At 37.2% G+C, this 20137-nt stretch overlaps 1 protein-coding gene across 1 annotated transcript; it reads right to left on the bottom strand.

Annotated features, from left to right (window-relative positions):
• Positions 1 to 196: 196 nt before the first annotated feature.
• Positions 197 to 13925, bottom strand: LOC136341339 (trypsin-1). The gene is made up of 6 exons (XM_066286219.1): positions 13656 to 13925; positions 7012 to 7112; positions 4138 to 4244; positions 3553 to 3698; positions 2004 to 2284; positions 197 to 576 (listed from the first exon to the last, which is right to left on the bottom strand). Exons 1-6 carry the CDS (start codon positions 13744 to 13746, stop codon positions 385 to 387), a joined length of 918 nt encoding a protein of 305 aa, XP_066142316.1. The 5' UTR covers positions 13747 to 13925; the 3' UTR covers positions 197 to 384.
• Between the last annotated feature and the right edge of the window lie 6212 nt (positions 13926 to 20137).

The following is a 20137-nucleotide window of genomic DNA, read 5'->3' as shown; positions in this document are numbered from 1 at the left end:
AATCCGATCTAGTTGGAAATGTCTAAAACTAGATTGTTGCCTAATATAAATGAAATTGGTGGTATGCAAATGAGGACGGAATGTGGTATTTCAGCCCGGAGTGAGAGCTGACGTGTTATTGTCAATAAACGAGATAATGATTTATTTAAAATAATTTATATTAATAAAAAATGGTAATAAATATTTACAAACGCTAATAAATTACTTTCGTATTGGTAAACGGTGTCATGATAATATCACATAAAATAGAGAGTACTTGAGAAGGTAATTCCGCACGGAACATGATATCGTACACAATATTGCAGTGTACGCCATACAGGATCTTCCAAGTGGTAATAAATTGCATCGGTAACTTCGGACCTACAATTTTGCTCTCTTCGAGTTTCACCCGTACCGCCTCCGGAGATCGCTCCTATAAGTCTTCATCTTCATTTTGATCCAGGGCAAATAATATGATAATCTTGTGTAAACATCCGGAAATCCCGGTTTGGCGCAGCCTGATCCGAAGGAGGTTATTCCCGCTAATATCCATCGTCCATCGCTCATGGCACATTGCAGTGGACCACCAGAATCGCCCTGCATTAGGAGGGTATGAGCTTAAATAAAATTTTAACGTAAGAGTTTTCAAAGCAGCATGCAAGAGTAAAAATGCGGAATTTGCATTATAAAAAGTTAAGAGCAATTAGGCTTTTGCCATTATGTGCTTTTAAGCTTACATGTACCTACTTGTCACATTATGGAGGTAAGAGTGTTACCGGGGGCACACGTTATGATTAGACTAAATTATGAAATATTAGATGTGCAATGAAAGTTAATCTCTATTACGTAAACAATGCAATTTATCCTGCAGGAGGGCCAAGAGGAGCAGACAATAAATCACGTGAAGCACGGGAAATATTTAGTTTTGTCTGTTGCCAATTGCAACTTCAAGGCATTTGACAGCCATTTTACCATGTACGGACGCAGCTGCAGTCGGTTGCGTCAATCGTTCCAAATCTTGAGGTTGGGTTTTGTAAACACAAGATGACCCCAGGCAAAAAAATCGAGAGGTGTTAAATCGGGCGAGCGCGGGGGCCACTCGCCCGGTCCTCTTCGACCGATCCATTTGCCAGGAAACCCACCGCGTAACCACCATCTACCAGGAAGAAACCGATGCGGTGGAGCTCCATTTTGTGGAAAACAAAGAAGATCTTCTCTTTCTTTAACTCGCAACAAGATTTCGAATGATAAAGAAGAAAATCAAGAATTCCATCGTTCTTTTTTAATCGAACAGTCTTATTCTTGCTGGTGTTTCTACAAGTAGAATATTTGAATAAATGCGTTTGTAAATACCAATAAAAACCCAAATAATCATTTGTTATTCATAAAATCCAGCCTCAAGATTTGGAAGGATTGAGGAAAGGAATGCGTGTAGGGAAATTCAAGTGGAAGTTTTTGTGAATTTTAGAGTGGGGTTGGAAAATACTTTATTATTGTTCTGAAAAGAATTGACTCATTTTGAACTCCTAAAATCTCATGTTTGGATATGATTTTTCGAAAAGATCTCAATTAAAAAAAAACAACTACATTTTGAAAAGTAATTGAAAGACCTTTTAATTGAGGTATAAGTTAATCCCCCTTCCCACATAAGGTTTTAGTGGTTGCTTCTACCCTTGCTAGAGGGTGCATGTAATTTAATAGAACGTCGACTTAAAGAATGTCCCTTTTCAAAATAAAATCGATGCATTTTTACATATTTTCGTATTTTCTATAAGAACTGAATACGAGGGTGATTCACTTTCGAATCGACATGGTGCATATCAGGGCCCGATAATGCTTTATTACTGAGTATGAACTGTCAAAATTTTGCCGATTTTTCATTTCTTTCCTTGCGGATTATATAGCTTTTCGGGTATAAAATTCGCATTTGGCAAATACCCCATCGTTCCAGGCTGTTAAGTCTATCACTACTTTAAGCCAATCCTCTCCTCCCCCTTCAACAACATTTCTCTCCGTGATCTTACCACACAAGTCCCTGTGGATCCATCCACATGTCCAGCGCACAAATGACCACTTCTAATGTGAACAGCATGCCCGTATTTCTTCTTACAAACTGCATTATCGTGCACTGGAACTTTGGTTTCCAGAAGCTTGCCAGCCAGAAGTCCATCCTCCAGATCTCTTCCCCATCCAGTTGCCACACAAAAGTCCGTTTCATTATGGTTCAGTCTCTTGGTTGGAAGACAAACGGCCCGGACTCGAGTTCTGGAGGTAAATTTCACTGGTCTTGCCATTTTCATGAGAGCTTAGAGCCAAAGGAGAAACAGCGTTTAGAAGGAATTTAATTTATTTAGTGTTAAAACTTCTTAGGCCTTAATATAAAATTCTAAGATTAATTTGCGCCGTATTAAGGGTGTTTAACAGATTAGGGTAGAGGTGGAAATTGCCTATCTCCATTATGCCCGTGTAAGATGAAATCCTTGTATCAGTGCTTTGAGACTTGTCGTCTGAAAATTCTCTCCAGGCTTAATAGGCACTTTCTTTTGATCTTGTGTAATAGAGTTATTAAACTACTTTGAGGATACGATGTCTTATTCACCATCATCCATTTTCATTAATATCAACATTTTCTGCCAAATTATATAAAATTCTACCCGAAAGTAGGATGACGGAAGTTCTTATAGCCCAAAAAACGAGAATTTATGGCCCCGTTTGGCTCGCAGACACAATTTCCTAGGGCTAATACCAGACAATATTTTTTCCTACACTATCCAAAATTTAGGTATTTACTGTTATCCCCCACTGGCAACGAAAAAGGCCGACATCTTTGGAATTCATATCGAGCCAGGTGGTATACAGCGTGTCCCAGGATAGATGGAACGATGGACCAACAATTTTTGAATTTTTAAATGACGTTTGCGGGCTGAGTCCTGCTTGTTACAAAACTACGGTATAAAAAAATGATTCGATTCCGTGTTATACGGGGCGTTTTCGAAACAAACATACAAAAATCAACACCAATGAAGCGTCTTTATTTTTCAAGATCCAAAAAAATTCGACTAAAAAAAAGTTGTTTAGACTGCAATCTTACATCTCTGCATCAAATATAAGGGATATATTAAGTATTTTTTGGAAAAAAATTATTTTTAATCATAAAAAAAAGTCCAGTGTTCAAAGATCTGGGCATCTCGGGGGCTTCTTCCAATCCGAGCAATTTAACTTGTTCCGAAATATTTTTTTTTTCGAAAAATACTTTTATACTCTTCAAGTTTGATACGGAGATATAAGTTTGCACCCTAAACAACTATTCACAGACGAATTTCTTCATAACTTAAAAAATAAAACTCTTCATTGGCGTTGGTTTTTACAAGTTTGTTTATAAAACACTCTGTATAACACGAAATCAACTCGCTTGTTGTATACCATAATTTCCTAACAAGCAGGACTCAGCCCGTAGGCGTCATTCAAAAACTCATTTTTTTTTTGTTCATTTGTCCTCTTGTTGCATCTATCCTGGGACGTACCGTATGTATGAATGACGCTGCAAATAATTTAAGATAATAGAAGACCTACCTATGTCGTGTTGGAAATTGTGAAATCTTTCATGCAAGATTATTTTCTCAATTGGAATCCTTTCTTCGGTTAACTCCTCCATATCCCTGTCCCAATCCCCTACTACTGCAGTCCAGAGGGCTGCTAGTGGTAAATTGAATAAGTCACTAGAATTCATAAATTGTTCATTTCAGAAGCAGTCACTTCATGTTGATAGAAGATACTCTTCTTGTTCCTGAGATTTTGTAAATCTCCATATTTCCAATGCATTTTACTACACCAGAAGAATACCTCCTGGGCTTAAAAACAAGCGCCACTATTATTTACTCTGACAGAACAAGCGTGATAGGGAAAGCGAAGATAATGATCATTTATAATTAAATTCTTGACAAATGAACATGCTGAATCGATAACTGAGTAGTCATTCATCACGATGAGACTTTAATTAAATTAAGAAAAAAAATGTATTAAGAGGGTCTTTGCAACCAGACAGCTAGTCAATAAATCTGCACAAACAGATCAATTCCCAGTCAATATTTCATTGAATTGTTACTGTTTTGCGCGAGTGATTTTACAGACACAAGAAAAGAGAATTTTTGAACTTACTTGTTAATACAATGAGCAGCAGTTAGTAACCATTCTTGCGATATCATCACTCCACCGCACCAATGCCCTAGAAATCCAAACTGGGGATGAAGTAGTTGCAGGGATACCTACAAAAATTTGATATTTTGACATCTATGAATTCTGCTATATGTTTGGAGAATTTAATATGGCCGGTACAGATAACGGAAAAATCTCAATTAAGCCTTAAAAGAGACATTTTCTGTTTCTGAGTCTTGGGACTCTGGTCGCTCTTCTATTAAGCCACATGGAACTTCTGGAAAACGGTTTTGAAAATTTCCGACTTTACTTGCTGTAAAATGAATTGCTCGTAATGACAAGTTTGAAATAAAAAAAATTATGTTAATGGTGGTGGAAACAGGTCCCTGAGCCACTTGCTCTAGTACTCATTTTTCCTTCTAAGTCCTGACTTCATTAACCAATTTCAGCTTTTTTGGTACGATCACGTAGCAAATTAAATTCCGATTGCAATGATGTGCCACTCGATGGGGAGATCGCGGTTAAAATATCAAAGTAGGGGAAAGGGTAATCGGGAGTGAGGGGGTGAGTGATACAATTTCCTCTAATGACAAATTAAACTTCCCCCTTGATATCTAAATAGAAGTATTTCATTGTTATCGTAAATTTTCCTCCCAGTGCAGAGACGTTTTGGGTGCTTCGTTTTGACACGGACACCCTGTACAATAATTCATATTAGATTCCAAGAATTCCACGATTCTGGCGATCACTTAATCAGCCGGTGAAAACATGATGTGTTATTGATGAAATTCTCTATCGGGGTAAAAACTGTAATTTGTTTGAACGAAAACACCAGAAATGCGAACGTGTTCTACCCCAATTTTGACCAGCACTGCTGAGAGATATAAAAAATTGCAGTTAAAAAGGGCAATTGCTAGAACCATGAATCGTTAGGAAACTGTCGAGAACTCCTAGTCCTTCAAATGGACATGTGGAGCGACCCGCTGTCCCATTAAAAAAACATATGTCCCTTTCCTTTCGGAACGAGCCTAGTCAGCATTCCGGAACCTAGAGTTGTCCGCTTGGTGTCCAAAAATGGCATGTCATGCCCTATGACACACCTGCAAATTTCAAATCGTTAGGTCTATTCATTTCGAAGCTCGGATAGTGAAGCGACTTTAGACGCGTGCTGCATAAATTTAGATAACGAGGGAACTCTCACGGCTTTGAGAGATAATTTTAGGCCTAGCGCATGTGCGACGGTAGTACCCACGGTACCTGAGCTTACATTTAAAGAAAAAAAAATGGAAAATATTACATTATATCTCAACGTAGCGTCCTTTGAGATCGACACATTTGTAAACGATGTTCGGTAAAGAAGCTTCGAACGTTTTAAAATAAACATCGCCCTCGGCCTGTTCATTAACGGCAAATTATTTTCGACCGAGTCATTTTTTCAAGTTTAGAAAATAATCTGAGGGGGCCAGATCTGGCGAGTGGGTTGGGCGAGGAAAAAGTCCGAAACCAAGTTGATTGATTTCGACCATCGCGATGACGGAAGTGTGGACTGGTGCGTTGTCTTGATGAAACAAGACTTTCTTTTTCGCCAAATGCGGTCGCTTTTTCCTAATTTATTCACTGCAATCAGTTTGTATAATACTTCAAAACCGTTCACTTTAAACGGTACCGAAACAAACACGAACCAACGCGGTACCCTCGAACTTTAAATATGAGCTTTTTAACGCTGGGCCTTTGTAATCGACACGTTTTTAACAAACAAGTCGCCACCTGTGTGCGAGGTCAGGTGCTTCTCGGACTCTCCTCGTGAAATGCAAGAATCCTTGAAAAATGTAAGAATGTCTGCTACTCTCTCAGAACTAAAGCAAATGGCGATACGAACTAACTCTGAAGGTTCCACAAAAGAATTGCAATGAGAAAGGAGTATCTCCTACAAAAAAATCGGGTCAGATCGAAAGAAAATGCTATCTAAGAAACAGGAAGTTACTTTGGAGATTAATAAAATTTCTTATGATGACCAGGCTGAGAAATGCTACTTTTTTTCTTTAACTAACTGCGTCGACTATTCGTTTAAAATCTTTGATGATTGCACTTTGGTGCAACAATGTGAGAAAGGAAAGAAAACCAGGGAGTGACAGCCTCATGTTCATATAGGAGCAGCAGAGCTTTCAGTTCGACTGCAGAGAATATCTGCTGCCAATGAAAAGGAAGGAATGCATGCAAATGTAGGTATACAACACAAAATGAAAGCGTTCTTAGTCGTTTTTTAATAACGAATTTATTGTTTCGCCCAGGTCCCAATAATTCGAAATCAGTTCTAGTTAGGTTATTCGCGTACTAAATTTGCTTTCGCATTAAAAGCGGGCATGGCCTCAGTTGAGCACATTTCAGCAGCCCTCGAGGCTCTCAGTCTTTTTCGGCACGCCCGCTTTCGGATTTAATAGACAATCGAGAAATTGAGATAATCGTTAAAAATCCTCATCGAAAATAAATTCCTCCTACTTATGCAAGTCATAAAAAAACCACCGGACCGCAATCTATCTTCGCTGACCACCGAGTATGCAATGACCTACAAAAATATGGTCAGCAAAGCATAAAAAAGATTTCGTAACAAACCACGATGACTGCATGAAATCTTGAACTTGACATTAATGAAAGCGAGTCAGTAAAAATTACATAGGAAGATGAAGCAATTCACCGTAACCAACAGTAAAATTGAATTCTTTTGAGGAAAGTGTATTGTAAACGAAATGCGTTTTACTTAATTGTTTATGTCCACATTTCAGCGGTTTTTTATTATTATTATTATTATTTTTTTGTTTGAGCTGAGAATGGTTCCGGTCGCTGATAATAAATTCTCAACAATATCGAACAACTTACTTGCCATGGCCAGGCGCCTTTAACGCTCTGCTTTCCGTTGATGATCCTCCCAACTGAATCAGCCCTGGGTTGGCGGGACCTTCTGAAACTTCGACCACAATCTACAACGTTACAAGAACCCTTATTATGACTGAAATGGAAATGTCTGTAAAAGTAAATTAATAACAATGTTCGCCGTGGTTTGGTTCCCTCGAAGACGAATAGCGTCTGCTCGAAAGGAAAAGATGGCTTGCAGACATCATTAACTGTAATTTAATTTAACTTAATCTCCCACGTAATGATCACAAGTTTGGTATGTTCTCGAGGTTAAACGGTTTTTTGAAATTGTTCCGCTTCCTGTTAGTTGAACTAATTTTAATTGCATATTTAATCTATCTCTACGTTCCATGAAGGAACATACAGGGCGCTCCTAAATATCACGTACACACGCAAGAGAGTGACTGTTTGGCTTATTTCATGACTAAAATTTCACACGAATGTAGGTCGGCCAAGGCTTCTTCACCCACCTGCAGGGTGTTCAAATTTCAGAATTGTTTCAATTTTTTCTTCACTTGTGCTTCGGCCGTTTTTGAGATATTTAGCTGAAATTTGAGAATAGTTTACGCCCCAGGCATTACATCGTTGGGCAAGTCAAATGGTCGTGATCTTCCACGGGGTGATATTTTCAGGGGTCACGCCCCGTTTTGATCCTCAGGACTTTTTCACGGTGCACCCCCGGTAAAGTATAAAATTCGAAATGATTTTTTTGGTTTTGTTTAGAACTTTTTTGGTTTCGAGGAGTTTTTTCGCGTCTGCGTCGGCTATCGAGGAAAAAGTAGAAAACGCCTTTCTGTAATCCGTCAGATAAAGTCAAAGTTTTTTATGGGTATGCAACTGTTTACTATAGATAGTCCTCTATTTTTAATCATTTTTAGAGTTTATTTGGAACTCCCTGTTAATAGTGAAAGCCGGGACGACCCTAAATAATGAGAAAACTAACGTTGACCAGGAAACTACGTTACAGCAACTTTGAAGGTGACCTCCTCGAACTCTCACACATGAGTCCGCCCTTCTTGTCATCAATGCTCATATCCCTTCCAATACCCCCAGAATATTTCTTGACATGCATCTAACAGTCCATTTCGTAACTTTTCGGCGGTATTCACTGGCGTTGTGTACAATAAAGATTTTAGACGTCCTCATGAGAAAAAGTCTAGGCTGTTTAAGTCAGGCGATCCAGGGGACCACCCCGTCCTACCTAATTGCTCTCATACACTTCATTCAAATACTCCCGTCAAATTTAGCATTATGAGGCTATAAGAAGAATTTAAAACACTTTCACACCTTGCAGTTTACAACTTAAACTTTTAATTCATGATGAGGCGTAGACATCCAAATTAGCCAAATGAAGCCAAAGCCTTCGCACTCATTTGACTGGATTTTTCCTTTCATTTGGTGAATTGCAGAAAACGGCTTTTTTGTTTTTTTTTCTCGATAATCGACCGAGATACACACGTCCTCATTATGAATGATCACTCTTCAATTAAAGTGAAAAAAAAAATAACGGAAGGAGAAAAATTACATCTGGAATGGGTCCGAGACGGTAGTTGGAGGATGAGTTTAATCGACGTTTTAATCGATTTCATTGATTTTTAATAGATCCCGCCTACAATCACTGGAATACGAAATATCACCTGATATTATTTAACATAAACGGCAAGTTCTCACGCAACGCAACGCAAATCTGCCATGTAAGGGATTCGGATAAAAGTGAAAGTGTGTAGAAGACGTCGATGGCCTTTTATGTCCCGCTTGAACTACTGCCTTAATTAATTCAAATTATCTAGAAATTCGTGAGTAATGGTTCATCTCGCAAATTATAGGATAATCACGTTGAAACTAATTGATTATAGTATTGGTGTGATTACGGTGCCAGAGGGCTGGCGTTCTAAACGACCATCTGACAAATTGGTTGCTGCTGGTCGTTGAAAGTTGACATGCTGAATGATTCTTGTGGTACAGGAGGTCCGTCTGTTCAGATAATACAGGATCCGCGAGGAAAATTGAATTATTTCAAAATTAATTAGGCAAATCACTAAGAACTAATTCGTATTTATTTCTGATTTATCGGAATCGAACAACTGAATCGATTAAAATTATCCTGAATTCTGGTTAGTTCAGGTCAGGTTTGAAAATTTTCGTTGAATTGAAGTTTTTTCAATAGGATGAAAATGCAATTTTCAGGTGGACGGCTATTCGGGCTATTTCAACTTTTGAAGAACTTGGAACTCTCAGAGTCCCTCTGAAAACTAGAATAAAGAACTCTTTCGAATTTCGATTATGAATGAAATGTCTCGCGCTTGGGCTGATTCTGGTCAGCTGCGGCTTCAGCATCTCCATCAGTTAAATGAAGAAACAATTTCGACCTCAGCTTGGTCAACACAAGTTAACGATACCTCGCTCTTGGGGACGAGTCGCTTTGGAATCGGGTTAGCCCAAGTTGTATCCAGTTTTGGGCAATTCATATTAATTTTAAGTTGGTTGAAAAACTGAAATGAAACGGTTTTCTGCCAATACTAAAGTTTCGAGTCGAAAATCGAGCTCTCTTCAGTAAAAAGTAATTTTAATGCTACGTTTTCTTATCTTCTGCGGTCTTGAACAACGTCTTATGTAGTATATGTATGTCTCGAAGTGTGTTATGAAGTGTGTGTTATGTCTCCCGAGGACGAGTTTATGGGCCAATAACAATTCGCTAATTCAACGAGTAACGAGAGGAAACTTTACAATTTTTCTTCGTTTTCGCCTGTTTTTTTTTTGCTATCAATTTCTCGAGAGAACTTTCGCCAGTTAGTTCAGGTTAAAACGAACGCTAATCCATCAAACTTGAAATAATCTCACTTTCCTTAGTTAAAACAGTCAACGTTTTTGAAATTCTCAATAACAAACTCTCGGCAATTAAACTACTCGAACTAGCCTGAACTAACCTGAATTATCTAACTAACTTCGGCCAATTTCCTCTAGGAAGCCGCAAATCAGAGAGCCCATGTAACAGTGTAAACGGGTAATTTTTTCTGGGAAACCTGTTTTTTTTTGAGCTAACAAGTCTTAACTGACTTAGCTAAACCTCTATTTTTATGTGTTCTCCGCGTGCGTAATGTGAGGAATACCTAACACTGGCGACGGGGTTGTTATGATTATATGCTAACCTATCAGCGTGCCTTAACTGAACACTGGGATATAGTTGTAGGAAGGGAAAGAAGAGGAAAGTTAATTAGTTAATAAAGATCTAATAAAAATTACACATTCTGGCAACCGCGGCAACATGGAAAGAAAGAATCGGGTATCGCGTGAACTCAGGTTTCGGAATATAATATGAGTCCGAAAGCTTTAAGAAGAATACGTTTTCGTTTTACTTTACTCACACCAGTTAGTTAAATGAGAATATTATGACACTGCGGTGTCTTTAAAGCGTTCGGACTTTACCGATACGTTTTGTGTCGTTTTTGGTATGAGGACGGGGTTCAGTTTCAACGGAATATAATCGATAAAAGACCGCTGTAACTACTTCAGAGTAGGATTGTAAAGTTCCCAGCCAAGAAAGTATATTTTACTCTCCTGAACATTTAATTGGTATTTACAGAACAATATTTTATGCTCCGCATACTTGTGTGGTAAATTGCGAACCAGTCTCATTTCATACGTCAAAACTGTCAACTGTCATCGTCATATACGTCAGAAATTTTTATTATTACGCAGTTTTAAACTATTTTTTATCTTTGTCTAAGAGAAAATTTAAAAAACTATTAATTTTAAGCGTGAAATTTCTGGTACTATCCAGGAGACAGGAACATTTATGAAATTTTCATTCAAGAAACAGTGACGTATACAACTGATGTTAATGTGAAAGGTCCGAGACTATATTAGAAAGCAAGAAAAATCGTATTGACTAAAGGTGCGGGACATCCCTGTATGAGTTCTTAGAAGACATAGCTTGTATAGGGAGCATCTCTGTATAGGTTGAGCTGGGGAGATATATAGAGCTTCTCATTGAAAAAAAAATACGTGTTACAATTGAGTTTAAGACAGTGGCGTTGCTTGCCCATAATTTCGGAAATTTACAAAATATATTTAACGTTTTTACTGCTGAATTAGTAGAAAGACTTGCTCGTTCGAAAAATATTTGTTATTTTCTGAGGACATTTCGGGCGTTCTAGAAACTTTTTAATAATGGTGTAATATGCCCCATCGATTTTTTAATACAAATCTTCTGGTTTTATAAAACTTTTCCCAGCGAGACAGCGCCACTGCAAAAGTAACTGACCGTGAGGAAATATTTAATGTGACGAATTTAAAATTGTTTCGTCAAGCCTTTCTTAACCGGTGAATTCTGTGAAGATTATCTAGGATATTTTAAATTTCACTCGAAATTGCGAATTTCCAAGACTTTTAAGTGCTTAAGTTGTGTAAGTTTTGTTACGCTCCCGAATTTCACTTGGGAATAGAGGAAATACAGGGTGTTCGGTCTTATTTAAATCCTTTTCCATGACGATAGTTTAAAAGAAAAGTTTTATGCAGATAGTTGCCACGTAATATACAGGATGTGATAAATACATGTTTGTGTATTCGTTGAAAAAAATTTGATAAATACATCTATATCGCTTTCAAATAAGGAATAATATCATGTTATTTATCCTATAAAAAATAATCCTTTGTCTTACAACTTCTTTCTAGCACATCCTGTATATAAAAAACTGTTCGATCAATAGGTTTACCCAAACCCTTAGGACTTGTGCATGCAATTTTCTTTAACACTCTTTATCTATCGAAAAACAAGGGTCTAAATAAAATCGGACAAACTGCTCACTAAATCGGGGCAAAGCAATTAATGCAAGAGTGGTGCGAGAGTACTCGTGTCTGGGGATTACAATCCCGAAAAATTTCAGGAACGTGGGGATGTCGGAAGCCAATATTGTAATGTAGAAGTTCCGGGATCCTAAATAAAAGGAATTTTATTATCTATACGTAAAAAACCTCACATAAAACAAAAACTAATACCGATGGCGCAAAGAACGATGCGTCAAGGCGTCGATGCCGAGCGCCCTTAATTGTCGATACGAGGAATTGGCGTAGAATTCGAAATTTACAAGACGTTTTAGGTGCAGGTTACTGAAACTTAATGGAGAAATTGGAATATATATGGAAAATTTCCAACATGTTACGCAAAAATTGTTAATTTTTTATTCCCGGAAATTCCCGATACTCACATTCATATTCCTAGGACTGACGGGATTAAAATAAGACTTGAAAATGATCCTTGGGATCTGGATCACGGATTTGTGTTGTCTAGCTCTATCTTTGCCTGTGCCAAGACCGCGTTTGTACAAGTCGCTACTCAAGAATATTTTTTGTGTTCCTACCCCTATACCATACCCATTTGGTATATCATCCCATAGTATTGTTGTTGCGATATTTATTGGGACGTTTTTTGGCCCAACCAAATTGCCCGTCTTATTGCCAAGAAAATGTAACATTTGTTGAACTTCCGACTACTATTACTGGGATGTCCCACTTAAGGACCAAAGTTCGTATATCTGTATGTAAGAAATGTGTCAAGACAAAATAGAGTTGTAGTAGCTGCTGTAGCAAAATTTCCGAGCTCACGAAAACCGTATTGGTACTGAGAATACATGTAGGAAGTGGTCTAGAGCTGGCGTGCTAGTTGAGCTCATTAATCAAGAACTGAACGATCTAGATTCAGTGGTACCCGACAAATATATTAGAGCTGAATTTTACTTTGATAGAATTATTAAGTCACGTGAATTAGTTTCTTCTAACATGAAAAATATATATACAGGGTGGTTCATAAACACATCGACAAACTTTCAGGAACTGTAGAGCTCATACGAATAAATGTTTAAATCCAGTAAAGTTGGGTCTGAAATTGCTTTGTCTTCTTGTCCTCTACCTCTGTTAAAAGGAAATTACATTAATTTCGCCTAAATTGAAAAAAAAGTCGCACTCGGAAACCAATTCCGATTTTTTTCGTAGGCACAACACTGACTCATTATTTTTTAACCGGAAAACGGCTAATTGAGTAAAAAATCACTAAGAAACATTTTTTTTTCAAGAATTGATGAAACATTAAAAAATGCATATGTTCATGTTAAAAAGAGTCAGTGGCGTACCATTTTTTCATTAAAAACATTCCATTGGATGACTGCCCGGACACCATTGGTGCCGGTGGAAATGTTGTGTCTACTCCAGAATGTGCACATTTAGCTCGCCATAGCGTGTCACCGCTAGTTTTGAGTCCTTATCCCAAACTGCTTTTAAAATATTAAAACAAATAAAAATGAAAAATCAAACATCCTGTATCGTGGAAACGAAGCCATTTGAACCTAATTGTATTTGATCTAAATATATGTTTTTAACTTAAAACTATAGCTCTATATCCCCTGACAGTTTGCCGGTATATTTATGAAACACTCGGTATATGTTTGTATTTCTGTATGCATTCGAAACTCTGCTGAAAATTCGCAATTCCAATTCAACTATTTTTCGTATATCTAAGTTACCTCAAACTCTATACACACAACTATCTCACGAACAGCACGACATTTTTTTAAATTCTCACAAACTACTCCAGCGACCATTGGGCATTTTACCTTCTTGTTGCGCCACCAGCACAGCTACACGAAACTGGACGCTCAGCACCATCGAGAGCAACAGTAACCTCCACGAAGGTCGCCCGCACATAATAACTACGTTAAGTAAATACCCATTCGGCCATGGTACTCACCAGCGAGCGCCGGAACCGTTACCCCAGGTCGTACCAAAGAGGTAATTGAGAAAGAGAGAGTGAAATTCAAGAATCCGTAATAATGGTACCACTGTACTTGTAGTAAGGCGACACACGATGCAAATGAAAGTGCCAACACGTGAATTGTCGGTTCATTGTTCTTCTAGGTACCTACGTGAGAGTGGGTACTTCGTGTTGAGTTATGGAATGTGGTGCATGGGCTTAATGGATTAAATCAGCTCCTGAGGAATTAAGTTGTAAATTAAAGTTTTTAAACGGAATAACCGTTAGAGCGAAAAATATATCACCGTCCTTGTTAAAGAAGCAGCACATAGGCGTGCTCGAAGATATTGTTGAGGAGGAATATGAGGAAGAATAAAAGCGAAATATGGGAAGCAAGAAACTGAAATCGAAAAGATTCTTTTATCTCCCCACTTTTTTTGTTCTAGATGAGGGAAAACCATCGAAGGTACCTGGGTTGATGGTCGGGCGGCCGGGTTATTTGGGATTCGCCACTGTAGGTGACGCTCCTCCATTAAAGAATCTCCCCTCTTCGCCCAGGATCGCGTCCTGTACTGCCGCAAGGCATTACTTTAGGGGGCACACCGTGTACAAGGTGCACCAAAAAGTAAACGGGTTCTGATTTGTCGCTCTTGAAAATTCCCTGATATGATATTTTGTGCAAATACTAGCACTGCCCGCTGAGTAATTAATTCTTTTCCCTTTTCAGTCTTCACTTTATCGTTCCTCTATTCTGAAAACTGACCACTTTTGGACTAGGGTCAATTAGGTTAAATCGGCATGTTTCGGCCTCAGAAGTCCGCGGTACAATTTTGTATAGAATCATTTAAAGACACCCTGTATATTCTTAGGATCCTCCAAGAGGTAATTTCAGTCGTGGACATTTGAACTTGCCTGATGACAATAACATTGTATTCGAAACAAAGAGAGCTGCTAAATTAAAATTTCTTCGTTGACTATCAACGCTGAATTTTAAATACCCTTTTGGCTGAGTATTGTTTAGAGGTCGAGGAAGTGCCTTTCTTTTGTAGCCTGAATTTCATGGAATCATAACGCCAGTTTTGAATAGATTCGCACTTTGTGACACGGTTTTCCACACATCACACACATACATTTACATACTGTGCTACAATCTAAGTTAAATTAGGACCCCCTGCGGGAGTTGCAGCTTTCGGTATCCTGATTACCGACCTAGCACAAACTCACACATTAAAATTAGAGATTATTTAAAGAAAGCTTCAGCTGTTGAGTATTAGCAACCTTGAACTGTTCGGACAAAAATTACAAATTAAAAGGTCCTATGTATCCCCTACAAATGGGGTCCCCGTATCGTTTGCTGGCACATAAAGTCCATTATAAAAGTGTTCCCTCCCTTAATATCAAGTTGCAGATAGCTTAGAAGTATTTATTTGTTCAATTACATGACGGAAATGAAACTAGGAACGAAACCAGAGTTTTGAATCCTAGATGTTCTTTCAAGAAATCGGAATTTGCAAGAAACACTATCCATTGGAGGGGAATTTTGCATACCCTTAAATTATCCTCTGCCAATTCGTCAGCTCCAATTAAAGGTGAAAATTGGAGGGTTCTATCAGCCTCAAGGCAAAGTGTTGTTTTCCACTTTGGATTCAAGCTAGAATTACCAAACATTTTTTCCCCTTGTGTTTATTTCGGCTTAAAGGGCGTACCACTTAAAACAGGGCTTTCGCAGGCATTTCCCCTCTGACTCCTCCGAGGCTGTTAATTATTATTTTATAACAGTGAAAGACTGAATAAAATTAAGTGAATTTTCAGTGTTTACTAGATGTCAGCAACACCGGGTCCATTTGAAATAAAAATTTTAATATGTGAGTTTTGAAACTTTTTACTTGGAGTTTGCTAGCGTATTTTCCGGTATTCCTCTGTAAAGATTCGTATTTCATAAATTACCTCTGCGAAATATGCTTTAAAGGCACCTTTAAAGTTTGCACCTGCTGCAAAAAATAGCTGCTCGAAACGAAAAAGCTCCATTATTGTGTTGTTTCGAGTCGAGATGTTCGAAATTGGCAATCAGTTTATATTACGACCTGCAAGCCAAAAGTTGATTATTTGGAGGTAAAAAACTTATCAGAGTTAAAAATTCTGTGTTGACGCCTTAAAATGCCTAATCTGTGTTAGTTAAATGTTTTATCGCTGGCGCAAATTCCCACTAATCTGAACTCAGCTGAGTCACAAAATCTTGTAGAATTTGGTACAATTTGTTCTTAAGAACAATTGATCAAATGTAAGATCCTGTTTCAGTATAGGACCTCAGCATTCATAGTGCTGCTGCCCATGATTATTCCCAACTTTCCGCACCTCCTACAATCGGTTCTTGTAATTACCCATCATTATGTGATCATTCCTTCGCCAAGCCTCCCATTTCTGAGACATCTCGGGCTTTTAACGCATCATCAGATCGTAGATGTGGGTGGCAGAGCGTTATTCCTAAAGCTCAAGCCTGAGACAATGCGGCTCGCCCTTCTTCGAAAATTAACCGAAAAGTGCAGTGTAAGAAAAGTTCTCTTTTTCCGTAATGGGTGAGAATGGAAAAAAGCGGATGTGCCAACCTGTAGCGCTCCACTATTACATTGGGATGAAGGCAAATTGAATTTTTTTTCCGGGCAAATATCCCAGTGGGATATTGAAACGTGATGCTAAAGAACAAAGCCTTCAGTGATTTTGTTTTATTGAAAAATGTGAACATATAAATAAGACTGCATGAATTTGACTTTCGTAGGATTTATTGCTTCGTTTGTTATTCAGCAGGTAAGCAGTCAAAACGAAGAAAAAAACTCCAAAAAAATAAACGAGGGGTACGGGCACATTAGTGTGCACAATGAACTGGATTGGTACGAACCGAAAAAAAACCATAATGTTACTTACGTTTTTTCTCTTCTATTTAAAAAAAAAGTTCGCATTCCCCGGAACATTAATCATAAAATATTTACATTGTAAGCATACTTTTTATCCTTCATACAAATTCACCAGAACTTAAAAAAAAATGTTTTAATTACAATGCAAAAGTGCAAAATAACGGTGTGGCTTAAGTTGTGGTCGATATTCGCTCAGAATTTTCGCTTTTTAGGCAGAAATGTCAGCTACATCTATAGCTACGAGATTTAGCATAGAATGATCATATAATGTGAGTATGAAGCTCTTTACAGTGTGGTCATTTTAGAAAAAAATTTTAGGTTTCCTGGTTTTAATGCCTAATCGCCTAATAAGCTTTGAAATAATAGAAGCAACTCAAACACGATTGAATATGAAGAGTAGTAGGTATTAATCTAAAATGTTTAGTTCGATATTGGAGAAAAAGGAGACTATTTTATGGGATAACTTGATGAAGATACTCAATTCCAATTTATTATTTAAATTTTGCTATATCGACCGAAATACGTAAAATGGAAAACAGTTTTAAGGCCAAATCCATACATTTTTTGCCTTAGTTCCTCTAAAAATGATCGAATTTTACTTGTATTTTAAATAGATTGAATGGATGGAATGGTGTAACTTGGAGTGAGAATCGAGGTTAAAATTCCGCTTTTGGTACTCACAGACCAGTCACAGAATTACTTGGATGGGCACCAACTATTACCAAAGAAGCATAAAATCATACCAACTGCATCCACTGTGTGGCTCTGAATTCATCCCCTCCTCCCTCACCTACACCCTTGCAAACTTTTTAACTAATTTTTTTTTCGTTCAAAAACAACATAAAATAAGACAAAACAATATGTTTTGGGGTTTATTTTTCTTATATTGCTAACGTCTGCGGTTGCGCAAAATTTTCGACTTTTTAAAAACGAAACAGGGGTAAAGTGACGCCTCACATTAATGATCTTTAAAAGCTGCATTAATCGGTGTATTGAGATTCGAAATATGTCAATTCGTTTTTGAAAAAAACAAATTTGGGGAAATATAAATTTGGTAAAAAAATACGATTTTGATTTTGCGCTTAAAAACGGTTTTTGGTAAAAAAAGACTAAAAAGATAAATAAAAATGGCCAAAGACTGTGAGCACAAAATCGAAAATAAAACCAATCCCTGCCAACAAACAAGTTTTCTCACTGTTTAAGAACTATTTAACTGAGTTTGTATAGCATTTTTTACTAAATTTATACATGTTTTTCTCAAAAACGAATTTAAAGATTTTCAATTGAAAAAAATAGTTGGTAGGCTTATTTTGGTCCAAAATAATTCCAGGGTAGCATCATGGATTTCTACCAGAAACTTATATGCTCTTATACTATCTATGTATATTGCTGAGAAGGGGTCTTAATTGAATGAGAAGTTAGCTGAGACTTGATCGATAATATTGTGGGAACTACATTTTCGATGACTGCAATGGACAAGTCGGGTGAAAATCTACTTCTTTGGTTATTTTATTACTTTTTGAATTAGTGACTTTGTGATCGAGCAGGAATGCAATTTCATGTGAATGGCCCTTTAATGCATTTCTGATTGAATCAGAACTCAACAAAGTAGTGGCAACCGTCGGGAGAACTTTTTTTGCAAAAATCGACAATCTCAAAAATGTTCTCAAATATCGAGTAATTCACTCATTTTGGATTTTTGGCTTTTTTGGGTCATAAATTAGCGTTATAACATAAATTATTATCTCCCAAATCAAAGAGGGTCTTTTTATACACGATTAAATTTAAATAATATTTTGAATTTTTCGTGGCGATTGAAGGAGATTTCCAGATTTTTCGAGGAATATGGAAATTTCCCTTATCCTGAGGACGGAGAAGTTTTTCTAAAAGAAGTGCGTGCCCAAGTATATACCCAAAATGGGATAGGTCCAGGGCAGGACTTCAAAACGGAGTTTTTATATTTTTAAGTGAGAAATAATAGTCGAATATAGATCGCTGTCTCCTGGGCAAAATTTCTTTTTTATTGAAAGTGCGCGATTTCGATTTTTGGATGAAGAATAAGTAGGAAGATTTTGTGGAAATTCTGAGTAACATAGAATGATTTAATGAGGGATTTTATTTATCCGCGGTTGTGAGTAAAATAATGAAAAATACAGAAGTTGCTACTTTGAGTTAAGCGTGCGTAAGTTTGATATCTACAAAAAACTGCTGACCAAAGAAAAAAAGAGGAAAGGAATCCGGTATTAAATTTAGTAGGTTCAGGTTAGTGTGGACTCATTCGCAATTTTGGTGGAATTGTAAGGTATTTATGAAATGAAGAGAATCGTGGACTTCTTAGGAGGTAAAAACAGATGTTAAATTCACCTGCAAACTTGGTTTTTTTCCGGCTGTTTCACGTTTGTGGGATTGATTTTTTTTGCAAAACCTCTAGTCTTAATGTAAACAGATAAAAACTAACGGACTGTTCGTTTTTATAAATTAGAAGTTTTAGAATAAGACAAAACCATTTCCTGGCGTTCACGTTTTTCTTAATAAAACATTCATATCATACCCAGTTATTCCATCTCCAAAACCAAACGATAATAATAATTCTCCTGAACATAACATGAAAACTTTATTAATTGCGAAACACAAAGGGCATAATTTAAGACCGAAACTGCTTTTAGGCGATTTAAGACATTCTTGGGCTTCTTAACGGTATTTCGGAGCTTTAAAGGAAATAAATGGAAGCGTAATTTCGTCTTTGGGGTTTTGATTGTAACCTGCTGACGAAAACTATTTTTTGTTTAGCTTTCGATTTGAATTTCATTGGAAATTTATCCGGTTTGGTATAGCAGTAGTGTCATAAAGGAAAGAAAAGTTTTATTTGTCATGGACCATTAAGAGAGCGAAAAATAGCATTTGTGGTAAAAAGGAAAGCGTTGAGTGTGGAAACTTCAATGGAGAGCATGAGTCCTTGAAAATGAAAACAGGATTTTTATTTCGGGAACTGGACATCAATTTTCCATTCTCCTTTTTATTTTAAATGTGCATAGATAATTTCACTTTTCGCAGCTTGGGGAAACGTGATATTTTACTCAAATTTTAACTTAGATTTCCCTAAGCTTCTAAACAAGTTTAGGTACCAAAGTATCTCAATTTGAGTTGCAAATTTCTCCGATTAATACTTCAATTCCTGCGGGGCTTACCAAATCTGGATTTCTGCAGTCTTCAATAATTCAATTGTTACTACAGTAGAATTATTGGCAATTTAAGCATATTATCATGTAATCCATTTATATTCCTCTTGGTAATTTCAACTCTGTATAAAAGTCTCCTGTAATATTTAAACTTTTTCTCCCTCGAAAGTGGGAGCAACAACGTTAATTTTTCAACTTCAGCTAGATTTTATGTGGGTTAGTGCATATCCGAAAGCTAATTATCCCAACGTAAT

Source organism: Euwallacea fornicatus, chromosome 9 (genome assembly GCF_040115645.1).
Source record: "Euwallacea fornicatus isolate EFF26 chromosome 9, ASM4011564v1, whole genome shotgun sequence".
NCBI classification, from domain to species: domain Eukaryota; kingdom Metazoa; phylum Arthropoda; class Insecta; order Coleoptera; family Curculionidae; genus Euwallacea; species Euwallacea fornicatus.
This window is presented reverse-complemented; position numbering and strand designations above follow the sequence as displayed.